This window comes from Pyrus communis, chromosome 11, assembly GCF_041283825.1.
Source record: "Pyrus communis isolate YQ-2024b chromosome 11, ASM4128382v1, whole genome shotgun sequence".
Lineage (NCBI taxonomy): Eukaryota > Viridiplantae > Streptophyta > Magnoliopsida > Rosales > Rosaceae > Pyrus > Pyrus communis.
Window position 1 is genome coordinate 22,109,378 of NC_142575.1, and position 21,200 is coordinate 22,130,577.

Below are 21,200 nucleotides of genomic sequence, written 5' to 3' on the forward strand. Positions count from 1 at the left end.
TTAGTTTTCCCTATTTTTTAATGACTGCTCATAAGGTTTTACAATTCGACTGCGGGTTTCTTTTTTTTTTGGAGCAAAGGTAACATGCATTACTAGCAACAAACATTAAAACACAGAGGCCCAAAAACAGAAAACACAAACAAACAATAGAGGCCCAACCAAAAGTTGAGACCAAACCAAAGAAAACACAAAAACAACTAGAGCTGCTGCGTCTTCCGCCATAACCGCCACTGCACCCACCAAAACAACAACCGTGCATGTCGATCCAGCCAAATTCGCTCCCCAAACAAAGCCTTGCCTTACCAATACCAGTAGCCAATTCCAAGCTTCACTCCTAGCCTAACTACAGATACCAGAGAACCTGTAGCCAAGTGAAAGAAGCTCATGGCAGTCCACAAGCAACGCTACCAACAAGGGCAGACTGCAAAGAGAAGGTGAGGGTGCAAGGAACACCCAACCCAATGCAAGCACTAGATCAAAGCGCACCAACTCGAAACACCGCAGCAAATCGTAGCAAATGGTGACTGAAAGCTTGGAAATTGGATGAATATGGATAAGAGATAGTAGAGGGGAGAAAAGAAGGCAAATCGGCCAATAAAACCAGGGAAGAAAAAATGGATGGAAGAGGAGAAAGAGAGGGAGACAAAAACAAAAGAAAACCCACTGATCCCAGCCACAGCTAGAATCGACGGCACCAGAATTGGACTCGATGGGGAAGCACTCACACAAATCGGTGAGATTAACCGTCACAAAGAGAGAAGGTCTCTCACAGAGAGAGAAAGGAAAGTTTCAATCACTTCGTGTCGCAGGTTCAGTTCGACTACGGTTGGTTGGATTTTTTTTTGCATTATTTGACTTTGGATTTCTTTTTTTTTTTTTTTTGCATTATTTGACTTTTCACTTTAGGTTATTAGCTCCTCGATTTCTCATCATCACGGCACATATTGGGATTCAAATGAGAAAAGAAAAGGCATATTTGAATTTGTATTTTCTTATATATACATATATATGCTGATATGTTCCTTTCAAATTGTGTATTTGGAAAGAAATTTATTTTATAGTTTAGAAGTCAACTAAATTCTAAGAAATTCATGAGAGAAGTCTATACAAATTCATAGAAGTTTATATAAATCTGTCAAAATTCATATAAAATTGTAAAACCTATTAAATTTTTTTGAAATTTGTCATTTAAAAAAAATCTATTAAAATCATTTGAAATCTAAATTGACTACAGGCTAGTTGGGTATTGCTGTGCTTTTTTAAAAAAATTGCTTTTGCTGTGTTGTGAAATAAAGTTGTTGAGTGTTTGGTAATAGTGTTTGGTAAACTTTTATATAAATTGCTGTGAATATATTAAATGATTAAAAATGATATAATAATTGTCAAATATAATAATATAAGGACAATGATTGTAATTTTATAAAATATGTGAAAATATACTTGTTATTTGAAAATTTTATTAAATAAATTAAATGAGCACTAATTATTATACTTTAAACAAACATTTTTTTTTAGAAACATGATAGATCCTACTTACACCTTTTAGTTTCCGTAGTTCTGTTTTTTGTACTTTTCTTTCAAGATTGAGTTACTTACTGTAGTGTGTACTTGTGCATTAATCTTTGTTTTTTTAAGTCAAAATCATACTTTTTGACTAAATGTTATTCTATTTTTATCCCAATGAAAAAGAAAAAGAAAAGGAGGAGTGAGAAAAAAATTGCACAAATAAATGGTCATTTATTATAATAGTGGAAATATGTTAAGTTTGCATGAATTTTAACTTTGTTAATGATTAATCTAACATTTAATTTAATAACAAAATTATCATTTGAAAAAAATAAAAAAATTGCAGAAATTGAAGCACACACCGGCATACTGCTTGCGTGCGGTATAACACTTACCGAATCTGAACACGGATCCTTGATTCCTCTGTCTCTACTGTTTCATTTCATCTTTTTCTCCCCCAGTTCTCTCTCTGTCTCTGTCTCTCACATACAAAGAAACTACATAGATTGAAGTTAATTGGGTTCTGAGGAATTGAAAAAACACATAAAACAATATTATGGGATCGTTGAAGAAGGAAGAGGAGGGGCTGGAACAATCGGGGGAGGACTCAAAGGAGGCCATACTGTATGTCAATGGAGTTCGTAGAGTTTTACCTGACGGGTTGGCCCATTTGACCCTTCTCGAGTATCTCAGAGGTATGGCTTTTTTGATCATTTCTTTTTATCTATTTAATTGTAATTGCAACTTGGTTTTGCTAGTTTTGTTTGTTTGATTGCCAGGAAAAGTGGGAAGAGAAAAAATTCAGATTAGTTTGGTCTTGTAATCTGTTTAGTTTGTTTTGTTGTTGTTACAAGATGCCATAATTCTTGTATTCCTAGTTGTGTTTGTGTCTTTCGTTGTCTTTGGTCCTTTCCTTTGTCTTGAGATTTTGGTTTCTCTTAAGAAACTTCAATCTCTTTGGAATTGGAGAGTTCACTGATGGATGAGTATTCGTGGAAATCACTGGATGGTTCTTCTGGTAGACTAGTCCAGTTCTGTTTTCGCCCCTCTCGCGCAGTTTGGAAGGTCAATGGATGCCGAATATTTAGATTGCTTAATGCTCCGTTGATCCTGATGCCTACTGTTTGTGGATGATTGGGGAGTTGAGTTTGGGCAACCCCGGAATCTTTTAATGCATTACTTTGTGAGAAGCCTAAGTTTTATCCAAGGGAGGAAGGGGGAATGATGCATTGAAGATGGACTATCTTGGAGATATTTTGGGTTGTTTGGATGGAGAGTAATAGGAAATTTTTAGGCCGCTAGGCGGGATGATGCATGCAGACCGTTTGTAGTACATACTTTGTTTCTGGACATTCTTATGGACTTCATTTAATCATGTTTTAAGGTTGTGTATTAGTTTGTTCTTTTGTTTTGTTATCATTTGGTGTCTTCTGCTTTGTCGTTCTTTAGTTTGGAACTCGGGCGTGGTTTAGGGATTGCCTTGTCCCTTGTGTAGTAGTTTCTTTTATATAAGAGCGAAGAGTATTCTTGAACTACAGAGCTGATTGCTGTTAATAAATGTCATAAATGTCATAATGGTCAATATTTTTTGCGCTGCATCTTTTACATTCTTAATTGCTGATTTCTTCCAGATTTTGTTGTCCACTTTGGTTCTTTATGTCAAAAAACACCTAATTAGGTTCGATGGCCTTTTCGACAATACAGATATAGGTTTGACGGGGACAAAGCTTGGCTGTGGTGAAGGTGGTTGTGGTGCTTGCACTGTTATGGTTTCGCATTACGACAAAGAACTGAAGAAAAGTTTGTGAGTCTCCCCTTCTCTTAAATATACATTCGCTCACATACATTCGGATCAAACCAAAAATATTTTGTTTATTTTCTTTTGTAAAATCATTTTGCAGCCACTATGCCGTCAATGCATGCTTGGCTCCTTTGTATTCTGTAGAAGGGATGCATGTAATTACTGTGGAAGGACTAGGGAGCCACAAGCAGGGCTTGCACCCAATTCAAGTAATATATGCTTCCTTTCTTTTTGCTCCTTGTATCCGTTATTACTTTTAAGTTAATCGGAATGATACTGCATACATTACCTAGTTTAGCCGGTAGGATCTCTTGTTTCATACATGAGGCATGAGTTGTTTAGGTAGAGAGACGCTATCTCTTACTGTGTACCATGGATCTGCAACGTGAAATCAAGGGGACCCTTGAGGAACACCTAAGGCATTCCTCTGTTTAGTTAAATTGCGAAGAGGATTAAGCTTCATGGGCACGTGATTTGTTTCACCAAGGTCAAACAACGACATTTGAGCTGGGGTTTTGATTTCAATTCTTTATTATTTTGTAGAAAATCAAATTCCTAGCTGCTGCTAAGTCTAGATCCCTCCAGGTCACTCCAAAACCTAATAAACGCCCAGCCCTTAACACACAACCCCCATAGATGGGATACTCAGTAGCTCGAAGGTGCATCCTGCAACCGAGTTGCTGTAAGGATACATTCCCCTGTTGGCCTGCATTTTGTAAGTTCTGCCATTTATTTCTTCGTCCATTCCCCTGCATGGTGGACTTTGTTTTGGTGAACAACTCCAAAGTGCTCTTGCTGGGGATTATTTCAGTAATCAGCCATGAATAGGAGGGAGTTTGATTGGAAGCATGCAAAAGAAATTGGAGGGAGAAAAAGGAAACTTAAGGTACATATTTTGTAATCCCCAAGTGGGTGAGGGCATTTGTAGGCTTACATCACTTAGCATATTCTGTAATCAACAATTCATGGAAGGTGTTTGTAGGCTTAAAAATCACTTTGGTCGCACTCACGATTGTGTACAGTCTCACAAAAGTTGTAAAGTTGGAATCCCATACAGTTTTGAAACATTGATAGAAGTAGCACAGAAAAAATACAAACACTCAGCGTAAGCAGTACCAAAATGTGCTTTAAGAATTCCTAGCTGTAATTGTGTTGCATAAGATAGGAATTCATCCTGTATGCTGATATATACCACTAGATCGATAAGTTGATTGGCCATTTCATGCTCCAGATTTTTTTTCTGATTTAGTCACTCTTTCTCGGGCGAAAGAGATGATATCTCAATCGTGGAAACATGATATGTTTTATCCAACAACTGTGTTATACTGAATTGCTTTTCTTGAGATTGGGGAGGATCCTGGGCGGAGGAGTCTGGAGTATGGAACCTCCATTAAAGTACGTAACCTGCCTAATTGAGATTCTAACCTATGCCTATTTTCTTTCATGTTATTTAGGAATCATTGGCACGATCTCATGGTTCACAATGTGGATATTGCACCCCCGGTTTTATTATGTCCATCTATGCCTTGTTAAGGTCAAGTCAGAAACCACCTAATGAGGAGCAGATTGAAGAATGTCTTGCAGGAAATTTGTGTAGATGCACAGGTTACAGGCCAATTGTTGATGCTTTTCGTGTCTTTGCCAAAACAAATGATACACCATACATTAATACATCTTCACTAAGCTCCGAAGGAGGTGAGTTTGTGTGCCCTTCGACTGGAAAGCCCTGTTCATGTGGATTGAAAAGTGAAAGTTCATGCACCACTCATGAAAGTGGTACTCATGGTGAGAGGTATGCACCTGTCTCGTACAGTGAAATTGATGGAAGCACATACACAGACAAGGAGTTTATTTTTCCTCCTGAGCTATTATTGAGAAAATCGACTTATTTGAGTTTGACTGGTTTTGGTGGATTAAAGTGGTTCCAACCGTTGAGTCTTAAACAAGTGCTAGGATTGAAGGAAAAATACCCTGATGCAAAATTATTGGTAGGCAATACTGAGGTGGGAATTGAAATGAGGTTGAAAAAAATTCAATATAAGGTTTTGATTTTCGTTACAAATGTACCTGAACTCAGTAAATTGACTGTGAAGGATGATGGCATAGAGATAGGTTCAGCAGTAAGACTTTCTGAACTACTTAAAGTTCTAAGAACGGTCATAACAGAACGCGCAGCTCATGAAACTTCTGCTTGTAAGGCCTTTGTTGAACAATTAAAATGGTTTGCTGGGGTGCAGATAAGAAATGTTGCGTCTGTGGGTGGAAATATCTGTACAGCCAGTCCAATATCAGACTTGAACCCTCTTTGGATGGCCTCTAGAGCGAAATTTCAGATTATTGATTGCAAAGGGAATATTAGAATGACACTGGCGGAGAACTTTTTCTTGGGTTACCGAAAGGTGGATCTGGCCAGTGGTGAAATTTTACTCTCTGTATTTTTACCTTGGACTAGGTCCTTCGAGTATGTGAAAGAGTATAAGCAAGCTCACAGAAGGGACGATGATATTGCAATTGTGAATGCTGGGATTCGTGTTCATCTGGAGGACAGAGATGGCTGGGTTGTGTCTGATGCGTCCATTGCTTATGGTGGAGTTGCTCCACTCTCTCTTTCTGCAAAAAGAACGAAAAATTTTCTCATTGGGAAGAGTTGGAACCAGGAGATGTTGCAGGGTGCCTTGAAAGTCCTGCAAGAAGATGTATTGCTCAAGGATGATGCTCCTGGTGGAATGGTGGAGTTTCGTAGATCATTGAGTGTTAGCTTTTTCTTCAAATTTTTTCTTTGGGTTTCTCATCAAATGGAAGGGAAGCAATGCATTAAAGAGAGTGTACCATTATCTCATCTTTCTGCTGTACAATCGTTTCACCGGCCACCTGTTATAGGATTTCAAGATTATGAACTTATAAAACGTGGGACAGCTGTTGGGTCTCCCGAGGTTCATTTATCAGCAAGACTTCAGGTATATTCTTGGATATACTGGCAAACTGTTTTTTAATTTTTTTGATATACCAGTTATTCAAATTTGTATTGTTTTGGGCCTATACTACCGAAGTTTGTAATTAACATTTGAGAGTTGGACGGCGCAATTATTTTATGTATTGCTAATGTGAAATTAAATGGCGTGAAGGTCCTTTTTATTTGGAAATCGGTATAAATCTGTGCACGGTACATGAAATTTTTCTCGTAGAGAGTAGCAGTATGGTGTTGGTATTGATACGATAATTTCTACCAGGTTACAGGAGAAGCGGAATATGCTGATGACACACCATTGCCTCCTAATTGTTTACACGCTGCTTTAATACTCAGCAGAAAGCCTCACGCTCGTATATGTTCAATCGATGATTCTGGAGCAAAGTTATCACCTGGGTTTGCAGGCATATATTTAGCAAAGAACGTTCCAGCTGATAATAACATTGGACCAGTTGTTGAAGACGAGGAACTATTTGCTTCAGAATTTGTCACTTGTGTAGGTCAGGTATGATGGTTAAAATCTCTCTCTCTCGCTCTCTCTCTCTCTCTTTCTCTCACTCTCTCTCTCTCCTGCATGAATCCAAGGCTATGTAGGATTTTTTCTTGCGTGGTACATTTGGTGCTATGCAACCCTTTTAGGAATTTATCCTTGGTGTTATTCAACATTTTATGCAGGTTATAGGAGTGGTAGTTGCTGATACACATGAGAATGCAAAACTAGCAGCGAGGAAGGTTCATGTTGAGTATGAAGAGCTACCAGCCATCTTATCAATACAGGATGCCATTGATGCCAAAAGTTTCCATCCGAATACGGAGAGGTGTTTTAGGAAAGGGGATGTGGATATTTGCTTTCAATCAAGTCAATGTGACCATGTCATAGAGGGGGAAGTTCGAGTCGGCGGACAGGAACACTTCTATTTGGAGCCAAATAGCAGTGTGGTATGGACAGTGGATGGTGGCAATGAAGTTCATATGATCTCATCCACTCAGGTATGTTAGAAACCCCCTGAAAGAATTGCTTCTTCAACCAATTTAGATATGACGGAAATGGGAGTCTTAAGTTGTACCTTTTTCCTCTTTTGATAAGGTTTTATTTCTTATGAAAAAGAGGACATCCTGTTTTACTCAAGGGCGCTTTTAAAAGCGCTTGATCCTCATATTGACAAAGCATAGCTCAACATTTCTCGTCTTCCATTGAATACTGCAAAGCGTCGAGTGAATGGGTCAATTACATTAGCCACATGTTTGACATCCTTCCCCCACTTGGGTAAGTATGTGATGCTCCCGGCTGGGCAATTAATTCAGAATTACAGCAGAATAGCTCCCTAAAACCCAGTGCCCTTTCTGCTGTCCCTAAAACCCACTCTATCCTTGATATCGTTGAAGCAGGCACTTTTGGGTTCCAAAGTTAACCTGCAAGCCCAATATTTCCCAAATCGATCCACCCTTCCCATCTCTAGCCAAGCAGCTAGAGCGTCCCTTTCTTCATGAGGAGATGCTCAAGAACATAGTTGACTAGTGGAAATTGACCTCTTCTTGATACAACCATATTTATTTTCTGAACTAGCAGATATGTGCATTGAAGTTATAGTACCGCCGATCCCATTCAACCTATTGGATGATACCTTGGAGATGATTTGAGTTGCAACATTGCATAGACTAATTAGCCAAATTGTATCATGTTCATCGGGTCTAAGACTGATGCTAGTGTGATTCAGCTTTTAAGTTGAATACCCTGGTGGAATAACCTTACACTTAGCCACCTTAACCTCCTCCCAAAACTCTTGAAAGATTTGCTGGACCTTTCTATTTTCCCAGTTACTTTGGTAGCGTTTTAACGCTCCATACTTAGCTTTCCAGTCGCTTCTTTTAATATTGGTGCATAGACACATTACCTCTCTCTCCCTCCCCCCTTTCTTCAATTACTATTGTTCCTAAGTACTGGTTGTATGTATTACAAGTATTTATGTGATGATTGGAAAAAGTTTGTTGGGACCAGTGTCAATTGAATGTCTATGACTTTATTTTAGTACTTAATTTTCTAATGCAATGTAAAACGAAATCATCAATCTGCAGGCCCCTCAGAAGCACCAGAAATACGTTTCTCATGTTCTTGGTCTTCCAATGTCGAAAGTCGTTTGTAAAACTAAGCGCATTGGTGGTGGTTTTGGCGGCAAGGAGACTAGGTCAGCTTTCATTGCTGCTGCAGCCGCGGTTCCAGCATATCTGTTAAATCGTCCAGTTAAAATTACATTAGACCGTGATACAGATATGATGATAACTGGACAACGCCATAGCTTTCTCGGAAAGTACAAGGTTTACTTCTGTTACTGTAATTGTATTTTCTGTTGGATCACCACATTTATGTCCTGCTCATAGGTTTTACAATCTGATGTTAGCAGTACCTCTTTTTCGTTTGTTCAAATTGTTGGTTCCTTTTTCTTTTGTCAAATAAGTGACAACGGACAAGCACTGCTATATAAAAGAAATTAAGAAAAGACTATTCATGCCACAAAATACACAGTGGGACTTTAGTATCAAGCAGTAACAATTTGGCCCCTTCTATGGTTCATTTACCATGTACAAAATTCTATTACCTGATTTAACTTCGATTAGGCGAAGAGAAATATGAAAGACTTCTTTAATTCAAGGAAAAAAATGGAGAAGAAGAGGGAGAAGGTTTAGGTTTAGGGTTTAGGTCAATTAAGCTATTATTGTTTAGTTGGATTTCATTTTTTTCTTTGTTGAAGTTACATCACATGTGATAGAATGAAAGAAAAGTATTGATTTCATATATGCTTTTTACACAGGTTGGATTTACAAATGACGGCAAGGTGGTGGCACTGGATCTTGAAATCTACAATAATGCTGGAAATTCGCTAGATTTGTCTGTTTCCGTACTTGAACGTGCTATGTTTCACTCAGATAACGTCTATGAGATTCCAAATGTGAGGATTGTAGGAAGGGTTTGCTTCACTAACTTTCCAAGTAACACTGCTTTTCGAGGATTTGGTGGTCCTCAAGGTATGATTATTGCGGAAAATTGGATTCAGAGGATTGCTGCAGAACTCAAAAAAAGCCCAGAAGAGATAAAAGTACGTTAAGAAATTTTATTATCTTGTATTCCTTATGTTGCAGTTGCACCTTCAGTTCATAAGCACCACATTCCTCTTAATTTGAGCTTGTTATATAAATTTGTTTCAGGAAATTAATTTTCAAGGTGAAGGATCAATATTACATTATGGTCAACAACTTAAACACTGCACATTGGGTCCGCTCTGGAATCAACTGAAGTCGTCTTGTGAATTTTCAAAGGCTCGCTACGAAGTTGACCAATTTAATATTCAAAATCGGTGGCGGAAGCGTGGTATTGCCATGGTTCCAACAAAATTTGGCATAGCCTTTACGTCAAAGCTTATGAACCAGGTAAGTTTTCATAAGCCATGTTTTTTTGGCTATAAAACTGTTAGAAAAATACAGGTTGGACAAAAGGATATTTTACTATCTTATTTTTTAGAACAATTTTATAAGGGGAGTGGGGAGGGTTTGAACATATTATAATAATTAGGGAAGGGAGGAGTTTCGAACCCGGGGTGCATGGGTAGAACCAACACCCTATCCAATCTTTTGCCTATAATTGATTTTCATTTCTATACGCTATGCAATCATGCTATTAGAATCCTGATTAGGCGTTCTTAAATGACTCTTAGGCAGGTGCTCTTGTTCATGTCTACACAGACGGAACTGTTTTAGTCACACATGGAGGTGTAGAGATGGGGCAAGGTTTACATACAAAAGTTGCTCAGGTCGCTGCTTCCTCCTTCAATATCCCTCTCGGTTCTGTCTTTATTTCGGAGACAAGTACTGACAAGGTAATTGACAGTGTTCCATTTCCTTATGGGGAACTTTGGTTTGGCGGTTAGATTTTGCACCTCGTTTATTCATCCAAGCTAAAGATAATGTAATAGATGTATCAATTTATTATATATGTCATATGGAATGGAAACCTTGTGCCCACTTTGGATCTCTTATTGCTGCCTAAAGGCAAGGGGTCGTTCCCATTTCTGCTGTTTTATGGTTCTTTAGGATACCTGTGATTGTCCTAAAGGGACTCTTAAGCTTTGTCAGAATTAGACGATCCAATTCAACCAATTGCAACGGATGGAGAGTGTCAGGACTTTATAGATTAATATGTAGTAAGGCTCATAACTCCCTATGTAGGATTCCACATTCTCCACAAGTTTATGCATTATTATATCAAGGAAGTTGCTAGAGTGCTGTTTCTGCAGTTGATGTTGAAATGTGTTTGATAATAGTAAAATTTACGAGAATGTGTGTACGAATTAGAGCCTGTAATTCTCTGTAGCACTTAAGATTGAATGGCTTTTGAAATAAATATTTTAACAAATTAATAGGTGTGAATAACTGGTTTATATTCCCTTCCGTTTCTGCTGTTTTATTTTTTATATATGCCCTACAAAGCTGATGATCCCCATGCTCGTATTTTGTTGGATTAATAAACTAGGTTCCTAATGCATCGCCAACAGCAGCTTCTGCAAGTTCTGACATGTATGGAGCTGCAGTTATAGATGCATGTGAGAAAATTAAGGCACGTATGAAGCCTATTGCTTCACAGCAAAATTTCAGCTCTTTTGCCGAGGTACTCTTTCTCTCATAGTTTCCAAATACTGTTCCATAATTTGGTAATCGTGTCTTTCATACAAGTTTATATCCTTCGTTCTCATGAGGAGCAAATGACTGTAGCATTTAGGATGCTTTGGCATTTACTCACCAGGAGCGTTCCAAAACAAAGAAGTTAATTATAATCCCAACGCAAAAAAGAGGAGAAAAACATTGTGCATGATTAGAAGTAAATCAATAAAATTGTTAGGCCATCAATTATATATCCAAAAATAAACTGAAAATGACGGTCAGTAAGATTTAAATGTTCCAAGATAAAGTTTTTGTTGCATGGGTTATTAATTGCTAATACCTTAGGGTGATCTATAATATTTTATCAGTCACAAACTTCTGCGAACATTTTCCTCCCCTGAATCCTGAACCCTAAACCATACATGGACTCTTATGTGAGCATTTTGCACTGAGAATTTCTAATGGTACAAAACTTATGTTAGCTTCGTGTTTCATAATTATTGTCAGCTGGCAAGTGCATGCTATGTGGAACGGATAGATCTTTCTGCTCATGGGTTTTACATTACACCGGAAATCGGCTTTGATTGGACAACTGGTAAAGGGAACCCATTCAACTACTTCACATATGGGGCTGCTTTTGCTGAGGTTGAAATTGATACATTGACTGGAGATTTTCACACTAGAGCGGCTAACATATTCTTGGATCTTGGTTACTCTCTCAACCCCGCAATTGATGTTGGGCAGGTGTTTTTTCTTTCTCCATTTTTCTTTTTAGTATCATTATTTAATTTATCAGTAAAGATCCTCAAGATATGGAAAGTTTAGCACTATCTCAAACAATGCTTACTGAAGCCCTTTTTTTAGGGATCTCTATGTTGCAAACTTGCAACGGGCTATATTTCATGAACAGAACTGCATCTGGTATTCTTAAGTTATGTTTAGTAATCCTGTGTTGGGGTATGCTTTGTTTCAATAGGAATAGATCGGGCTAGAACTGATGCTAAATGTTGCATAAATATAGATATACATAGACACATAAATACAAATACGTTAGAGTGAAAGAGAGATTGATTCTTGTCAGAATGTGTAGTCCTGGATCCCGATCTAGTTTCAGACTTCCAATCTTGCTGTTTTTCTAGTCTTGTTTACGAAATGGGGGAGGGGGCGGTTGAACTTGGTGATTTATTTCAATTCGGCCACAATAAATATTATGTTTCTTATGCAGATTGAAGGAGCATTTGTACAAGGTTTGGGATGGGTAGCTCTAGAAGAACTAAAGTGGGGCGATCCTGCTCATAAATGGATCTCACCCGGTTGCCTCTACACATCTGGGCCGGGAAGTTACAAGATTCCTTCCATTAATGATGTCCCCTTCAAATTCAGCGTTTCACTTCTGAAGGTATGCTGATTCCTTTAGAAGAGCATGTTATCCAATTAAAGGTTACTCTGGAAGGTAATTTGTCTACAAGTATTACGGGTGCAGTTCTAGAAGTCAATGAATGTCCTTGGGTTAATTTGTCTTTCATTAGCAAGTAGCTTGGGTTTTGTGGTTGGTGAATGTCCTTTGAACTACTTGAGGCTTCCATTGAGTGGTAACTCGTGTGCTTCGTGTTTTTGGGATGCAGTGATAGAAAAACTATGAAAATGGTTAGTTGGGTGGAGGCAAGGTTTCCTTTTGAGTCAGTTAATTGGATGGGATAGTTAGCTTCTGTTTGGAAAAGCTTTAATTCTTTGCTTAACAATTATATTTATTGAGATCGAATTTACTCGGCCACCCAGCGTTCGTTAATGATTCTTTCTGCTGACTTGTTTGTTGTTTCCTTTACTAATTGACAGGGCCATCCAAATGTGAAGGCCATCCACTCATCTAAAGCTGTTGGTGAGCCACCATTTTTCTTGGCATCAGCCGTCTTCTTCGCCATCAAAGACGCCATAATAGCTGCAAGAGCAGAAGTAGGGTCTAATGAGTGGTTTCCACTTGATAATCCCGCGACACCTGAACGGATACGGATGGCCTGCTTAGACGAAATTATTGAACCACTTGTAAGCACAGATTTCCGCGCCAAGCTTAGCGTTTGATTGCTAATCTCTGCTTTCCTGTATTTCGTCTATACGACTGGTAACGGACTTGTGCTAGACTGTTCGGTCTCTCATGTTTTTAGCCAATTACAACAGATGCATGTAAATTGTAATATTTTTGGTTTACATGAGATGTATACTCATACGGAATTTTTAAGGAGACGATATTCAAATGGGTAATGATTTCGGCTTCTGCACTTATTCCGTTGTTTATGCCGGTTGATTAGCTTACTGAAATTACAGTTAAGCGTTATGTTTGTGCTATAACAGCTCCCTTTGTAATCTACTCATATCATTTATCATGCATGACATTTTCCAATGAACATGTAGGCATTGGTCTTACATGTTTTATTTATTAATATATAAAGCGAACAATGTGATATTATAGATAGCTACCTTATCTTCTTCCCAACAAAAATAAAAACTAGCTTATCTTGGTACATTACTTGAGACCCACTTTTATTTTGTTGATTTTCTGTACTTCTACCTACAACAATTTCTTGTGGTCCAAATTTTGCATATAGCAGTTGTTATGATGCAAATGTAAAACCATGTTAGTTAACCCATAAACTTGAATTAAAAAAAGTAAATATAAAAAGTTAAAAAGTTAAAAAGTTTAGAGAATATAGTGTACTAAAGATGTAGAACATTGGTACCCTTTGTCAGCTGGACGCATAGCTAAGCATTAGCAGATGCAGGTCTTGTGGAATTCCATACATAGTAAGTGCCAAAAAATTCAATTTTTTTTAAGTGAGCCGTTTTGTCGAGCAATTGGTCAACCCATACCCCATTGTGTGCTTAGTTAGCGTACATCCCCCACCCTTTGTGCTATTTAATTGTTTTTAGGTCAATATTGTTATAGTAAACAAAGAGATAAATCATATATGTATAACACCTTTTATTAGACGTATGAAAGGAGAGAGGGTTAACGAGACTTTTATTGTTATGGTAAACTATTCTCCTCTTTCATCTGTTTCTTATTCGTGAGCTACCGAACGAAGTTTGCAATTAAACTTTTTTATGTTATATCTACCTTTGGTGGTTTTGAATGAGGAGTGAGTGATAGTGTTGGTGGTGGTAGTTAGTTGATTATTATTCATCCTAGTTTGATTCAATATATCAAGCAACATAAACCTATTGCTATTTAAACATACCCTTAGACGACTTTTCTCCCACCCAAACACTTGAACGGGAGGGGGTGGGGTGTGCGTGCCCCCTCTTGTCCTTAACATGATTGCTCATGCCCCTGAAGGAGCCTCAGAAAGCTAGTCACATGAAATAATCAATAAGTTAAGAGAATTTATTGAGCAGTTTTGAGTTCGATTCTCTTCTTTGCTGACATCATTTGTTATAAAATAATAGAGATAATTAACTATCACATACATGATATTTTTGGAGCAAACTAATTTCTTTTCGTATATTTAAATTGGAGGGCAGGGAGAGAAAAAAATATACTCGGATTAACATCATCGTTTCAGTACATACATGCATGTGGAATTGCAAAAGTCAGAATTCCTATAATATAAAATTGTTAATATCAAAATAGTAATTCCGTTGGAATATTGATATGCAGAAACATTTCAAGGGACAATTTCGAAAAGCTTAATGTAGCTTATAGGGCATATGGATTAATGAGTAATGACTATTTGGACTGGGCCTTTTCTAGAATATATGTTCGTACTATCCGTTACAAGTTCAAATTCTTCCTTTAATATATTAAAGTAGTTCAAATCATCGCTGTGCAAGAAATTTAATTTTGTGTGACGGACAATGCCTTCAATTTCAAACCTAATCAGTTATAAAATACTCTAGTATTATATGATCTTGTGCTGTAATTATACAAACATGTAAACGCCAAATTTAAAATTTATTTGAATGTTTGGGGAGGTAATTTTTTGGGAACCTTGATTGAACTGGACTTGTGAGTTTATGAACTCGTTTGGATATGTTTTTAAAATGACTGAAAACGCTTTTGGTGAAAATGTTTTTAAAACTATTCTTTAGTAAAGATGCAAGTAAATTATGAAAAAGCACTTAAAATGCTTTCTGGAGAAAACACATAACCTGTGTTTCTTCTAGATAACACTTTAAGTGATTTTGGAACCCAAAAATATTTTCCCTAAAAACGTTTTTAGTCATTTTAAAAGTACATTCAAACGAATTCATGCTTGCAATCATCATATTTCTGCTAGTTGTACTTTACAAAATTGACTTAAAAAAACTTTATGGTTATAAAATATACGCAAGGCATTTGGTATTTTTGGGCAATGAAACGACAATGAAGTACTAGAATATATGGGGTATCAATAGGCCTGGCAAACCGGTCGTGTCTGTCGTGTTCATGTCGTTTTCGTGTAACACCTGTTATCTTAACGGGTCGTGTCGTGTCACACCTGTTATCTTAACGGATCCTTAACAGGTCGGGTCACTTTACCCAACGGGTAAAGTGACCCGACCCGTTATGACCCGCTATGACCTGTTAAGAAAAATGTATTTTTTTTCTTAAATTTGCACATACCACACATTGCCACATAAATATTACTTCAAAACATTAAAGCACATTTTTCATTTAAGTACTACATCTACACTTGAAAATAAGAGCCTAATAAACAAACATCCATACACTGCTAGTCTATTACAAAATATTAAATGTGCAAGGATATGCAAAAGGATATTCAAGGTTGTGAAGCTTTTCTTAAAAGTTTAAATCTTGCCAATGGAACTCAAAGCTTGAATGTAATTCCATTTACAAAATCCTCAATTTTCATCGATCATCATGACATAAGATTTTGTGGTATCTACTTGTGTAAATATTTTAAATTGAAGATCGAATTCATTCATTGTATTCATATGGGGTCAAGGAGTGTAGCTGTAAAAAAATCAACAAAATCAGAGTTAAAATAACCGTTAAATCGTGATTTTTCGTTGATAACCGTTGAAAAGTTTTGTCCCATTACTTGATCTCTGAATGTTTTTTTTTTTTTTTGCGATTTTTGGCGTATGCGATCTTGAAGCATATACAAACAACTTTGACGGTTGGATCATTGAAATTATTTTCATAGAATGCGTATACGGTATCCCATCAAAACGATAAATTCACTAACACCTGGAGTTTATTTATAATTTCATCAAGTATAACATAAGATTTTGTGGTATCCACTAGGGTAAATATTTTAAATTGAAAATCGAATTCATTCATTATATTCAAATAAGGTTAAGGAGTGTAACTGTAAAAAATCATCCAAATTGAAGTTAAAATAACCGTTAAATTGTGATTTTTCGTTGATAACCGTCGAAACGTTTTGTCCCATTACTTGATCTTTAAATGTTTATTTTTTGCAATTTTTGGCATATGCGATCTCAAAGTATTTACAAACATGTTTGACGGTTGGATCGTTGAAACTAGTTTCGTAGAATGTGTATCCCATCAAAACAATAGATTCACTAACACTTAAAAGTTTATTCATACTTTCATTAAGTATAGCATAAGATTTTGTGATATCCACTAGTGTAAATATTTTAAATTGAAGATCAAGTTCATTCATTGTATTCATATAGGGTCAAGGAGTGTAGCTATAAAAAATCATCAAAATCGGAGGTAAAATAACTGTTAAATCGTGATTTTTTGTTGATAACCATCGAAACGTTTTGTCCTGTTACTTGATATTTGAATGTTTATTTTTTGCAATTTTTGGCGTATACGATCTCGAAGTATATTCAAACAAGTTTGACGGTTGGATCGTTGAAACTAGTTTCGTAAAATGCGTATCCCATCAAAATAATAGATTCACTAACACTTTAGAGTTTATTCATACTTTCATTAAGTATAACATAAGATTTTATAGTATCCACTAGTGTAAATATTTTAAATTGAAGATCAAGTTCATTCATTGTATTCATATAGGGTTAAGGAGTGTAGCTATAAAAATCCATCAAAATCGGAGTTAAAATAACCATTAAATCGTGATTTTTCGTTGATAACCATTGAAAAGTTTTGTCCTATTACATGATATCTGAATGTTTATTTTTTTGCAATTTTTGGCGTATACTATCTCGAAGTATATTCAAACAAGTTTGACGGTTGGATCGTTGAAACTAGTTTCGTAGAATGCGTATCCCATCAAAATAATAGATTCACTAACACTTAAGAGTTTATTCATACTTTCATCAAGTATAACATAAGATTTTATGGTATCCACCAGTATGAATATTTTAAATTGAAGATCAAGTTCATTCATTGTATTCATATAGGGTCAAAGAGTGTAGCTATAAAAAATCATCAAGATCGGAGTTAAAATAACCGTTAAATTGTGATTTTTTGTTGATAACCGTCGAAAAGTGTTCTCCCGTTACTTGATCTCTGAATGTTTGTTTTCTGCAATTTTTGGGATATGCGATCTCGAAGCATATACAAACATGTTTGACGATTGGATCATTGAAACTAGTTTCGTAGAATGCATATCCCATCAAAACAATAGATTCACTAACACTTAAGAGTTTATTCATACTTTCATTTAGTATAACATAAGATTTTGTGGTTTCCACTAGTGTAAATATTTTAAATTGAAGATCAAGTTCATTCATTGTATTCATATAGGGTCAAGAAGTGTAGCTATAAAAAATCATCAAAATCGGAGTTAAAATAACCGTTAAATCGTGATTTTTCGTTGATAACCGTCGAAAAGTTTTGTCCCGTTACTTGATATCTAAATGTTTATTTTTTGCAATTTTTGGTGTATACGATCTCGAAATATATTCAAACAAGTTTGACGGTTGGATCGTTGAAACTAGTTTCGTAGAATGCGTATCTCATCAAAATAATAGATTCACTAACACTTAAGAGTTTATTCATACTTTCATTAAGTATAACATAATATTTTGTGGTATCCACTAGTGTAAATATTTTAAATTGAAGATCAAGTTAATTCATTATATTCATATAGGGTCAAGGAGTGTAAAAAATTATCAAGATCGGAGTTAAAATAACCGTTAAATCGTGATTTTTCGTTGATAGCCATCGAAATTTTTTGTCCAGTTACTTGATCTCCGAATGTTTGTTTTTTGAGATTTTTTGCTGATGCGATCTCGATGTATATACAAACAAGTTTGACGGTTGGATTGTTCAAATTAGTTTCGTAGAATTTGTATCCCATCAAGTTCAATGGTGTCTATATATATATATATATATATATATATATATTTATTTATTAAGTAGATTTAAATTTATTTATTTTGTATGTATAACATAACACTTAAGAAATTGAATGGTATGTATATTTAAGCCAATCTAGTGGTCACCAATTTTTAATATTTAATTTAATATATATATATATATATATATATAATTATTGTGGTTTTTAGGGGTATAAAATTGTTAAATTAGTATATATATATAATTATTATAATATTTTTTTAGGGTTATAAAAATATAAAAGTAATATTTTGCTTATCGTGTTACCCACGTGTATACCCGAACCAACCCGTTATCTTAACAGGTGCTTATCGGGTTACCCGATAGAGACCCGATTCGTTATCGTGTCAACCCGAACACTTGTTAATTTCGTGTCGTGTCGTGTCGAGTTATCGGGTCGTGTCAAGAATTGCCAGGCCTAAGTATCAACCACAGTTGTTTATAAAATTGATTTATTTTAATTTAACACCAACCCACTTGATACATTCCAAGTTCCATAGGAAAATTTGTTAATTAAGAAAACCTAACGTCAACTGCTTCCTCTTACAAATTCAGAAATATTGCACAAGAATTTCAATGTCAAATAGTTATAATTCTGTGACCTAATACTACGGTCAAGTGGTATTCATCCTCACATGTAAGTGAGAGATTTTAAATTCAGTTCTCGCCAAAGACGAATTTGAACCACCTTATTGCTAGTTCATTGCGAGGCTTAGCCCACCCCTTCCCCTTAGTGTAGAATATTGTTTGTTCAAAAAAAAAAAAAAAAACAAAGTTGTAATTGTTTTTTTTTAATAATATGTGCCCAATTATTTTTCTCCATAATAGGCTATTCTACATGATTTAGACCTGGTTTGGTACTGAGGTGATTCTGAAAAAAGCTGCTATCAAAAAAAGCTGGGAGCTGTTTTTGTGTTTGGTAAACACTCAGCTTCAGCTTTTTTTCACAGTTTTGGATGAAAAAAAAGCCAAAAACAAGAAGCTGCAAAACCTAGCTTTGAAAAACCGGTTTTTTTTCACATCTGTTTTACATAAAAGTTTACCAAATACTCTAATACTGCTTTTTTTTTTTCAAAAGCACTTTCACAAAAAAGTTTACCAAACACTCTGCTGCTTTATTTCACAGCTGCTTATTCTCACAGCACAGCAGAAGCAATTTTTTTTCAAAGCACAGCAATACCAAACCAGCCCTTAGTCTAAGACTATTTTCAAGTAGATTTGCATGAAGACCCTTATTGTGCAAGCCTAATGAGTAATGGGAACCCATTACCCAATTGTTTAATATTTGAGCAAAGACATGAGATGATTTGCACGATTTAATTTGTCTCCAGTGGTTTACTACCCTACAGGTTGGAAAACTTCATTTAACATTAAACAAATGCTTCTGTGATTGAAGGGATCACTATATAAGCTGTGAATCTCTTTCAGTTGTCACTTACAAACAACCCTGTGGTCTTGAAGTCGAAGAGATACGAGTCCCAAAAGGGTTTAGGGTTTTGCTCAAAAATAAGCCTGGCTTATGCCTTAGCTGTATGCTTGATAGCCACCAATGTAGCAGCTAGTTATAACAAGCCTTATGTTTCTTCATCAACACCAGTACCTGCATCTTCATACCTACCACCCTATTCCTACAAGTCATCGGCACCGCCACATTATCCTCAAGAAACACCGCCTTACTACTACAAATCACCACCTCCTCCATCACGATCATCTCCACTTCCCTTTATTTACAAATCTCCACCACCATCACCTCCCTCACCTCCCCTTCCTTATGTCTACAAGTCACCACCGCCTCCTCCTTCATCACCCCCACCTCCCTATATTTATAACTTTCCACCATCACCATCTCCCTCACCTCCCCCTCCTTATGTGTACAAATCCCCACCACCACCATCTCCCTCACCTCGCCCTCCTTATGTGTACAAATCCCCACCACCACCATCTCCCTCACCTCGCCCTCCTTATATCTACAAGTCACCACCACCTCCTTCTCCGTCCCCCCCCCCCCCTCCTCACATTTATAAATCACCACCACCACCACCCCCTCACCATCTCCTCCTCCTCCTCCTTATGTATACAAGTCAACACCTCCACCTTCTCCATCACCTCCCCCTCCTTATGTCTGCAAGTCACCACCTCCTCCTTCTCTATCCCCACCTCCACCTTATGTCTACAAGTCACCACCACCTCCTTCTCCATCACCTCCCCCTCCTTATCTTTAAAAGTCACCACCTCCTCCTTCTGCATCTACCCCTCCACCTTACATTTATAAATCACCACCCCCACCTTACATTTTTAAGTCACCCCCACCCCCATCTCCATCACCTCCTCCTCCTTATGTCTACAAGTCACCACCTCCTCCTCCTCCTCCTCCTTACATTTATAAATCACCACCACCACCTTCACCATCACCTCCTCCATCATACATTTACTAGTCACCTCCTCCTTGTCCTCCTCCATCCCCATCACCTCCACCACCCTACATTTACAAATCACCACCACCATCGTCTCCATCACCTCCTCCTCCATCTGTGTATAAATGTCCGCCACCACCTTCTCCTTCACCCCCACCTCCCTATGTTTACAAGTCACCACCACCCCCATCTCCGTCACCCCCACCTCCTTACATCTATAAATCCCCACCTCCCCCATCCCCATCACCACCTCCTCCTCATGTCTATTAGTCACCACCTCCACCATCTCCCTCACCACCACCGTATTATTATGCGTCTCCTCCACCACCCACTCATAATTACTAAACAAATTGAATTCCTATTCTCTTCATGTAAGTGCACCTTGCACCTAGTTGGAATTTCATGCATCTTTCTCTCACCGTTCTTTGTTTTTGTTAACTGTCAATATTGGTTTACATTGTAGGTTCCAGATTGGTTGCACAAATAATTTCTGCAAGAGAGAGTTTTATCCTGGTTACTTGTTTACATGTAGTCAGTCTACGATGTGGGTTAAGAATAAGAGGATAGGATGGACATTGTTTTTTCAGT

General features: G+C 36.9%; 1 protein-coding gene and 1 pseudogene across 2 annotated transcripts; both read left to right on the forward strand.

Annotated features, from left to right (window-relative positions):
- Positions 1 to 1,775: 1,775 nt before the first annotated feature.
- LOC137741599 (xanthine dehydrogenase 1) lies at positions 1,776 to 13,208 on the forward strand. Of its 2 annotated transcripts, XM_068481291.2 has the most exons (14): positions 1,776 to 2,201; positions 3,211 to 3,310; positions 3,408 to 3,516; positions 4,762 to 6,264; positions 6,538 to 6,780; positions 6,951 to 7,265; positions 8,352 to 8,591; positions 9,086 to 9,370; positions 9,480 to 9,701; positions 9,986 to 10,147; positions 10,801 to 10,935; positions 11,436 to 11,672; positions 12,154 to 12,327; positions 12,765 to 13,208. In XM_068481291.2, exons 1-14 carry the CDS (start codon positions 2,063 to 2,065, stop codon positions 13,005 to 13,007), a joined length of 4,107 nt encoding a protein of 1,368 aa, XP_068337392.1. In that variant the 5' UTR covers positions 1,776 to 2,062; the 3' UTR covers positions 13,008 to 13,208. The 2 variants fall into 2 exon arrangements, with proteins under 2 accessions (XP_068337392.1, XP_068337395.1); XM_068481294.2 differs by lacking the exons at positions 1,776 to 2,201; positions 3,211 to 3,310; positions 3,408 to 3,516 and adding exons at positions 3,909 to 4,022; positions 4,095 to 4,193.
- Positions 13,209 to 19,453: 6,245 nt separating this feature from the next.
- On the forward strand, positions 19,454 to 20,957 carry LOC137742935 (uncharacterized; annotated as a pseudogene).
- Positions 20,958 to 21,200: the final 243 nt, after the last annotated feature.

Bases quoted from the DNA above. Each gene is read 5' to 3' on its own strand.
- LOC137741599 (XM_068481291.2), top strand. From the start codon at position 2,063: ATGGGATCGTTGAAGAAGGAAGAGGAGGGGCTGGAACAATCGGGGGAG. The intron at 7,266-8,351 runs GTATGTTAGAAA...ATCAATCTGCAG, and splicing joins ATATGATCTCATCCACTCAG to GCCCCTCAGAAGCACCAGAA. The intron at 10,936-11,435 runs GTACTCTTTCTC...AATTATTGTCAG, and splicing joins ATTTCAGCTCTTTTGCCGAG to CTGGCAAGTGCATGCTATGT.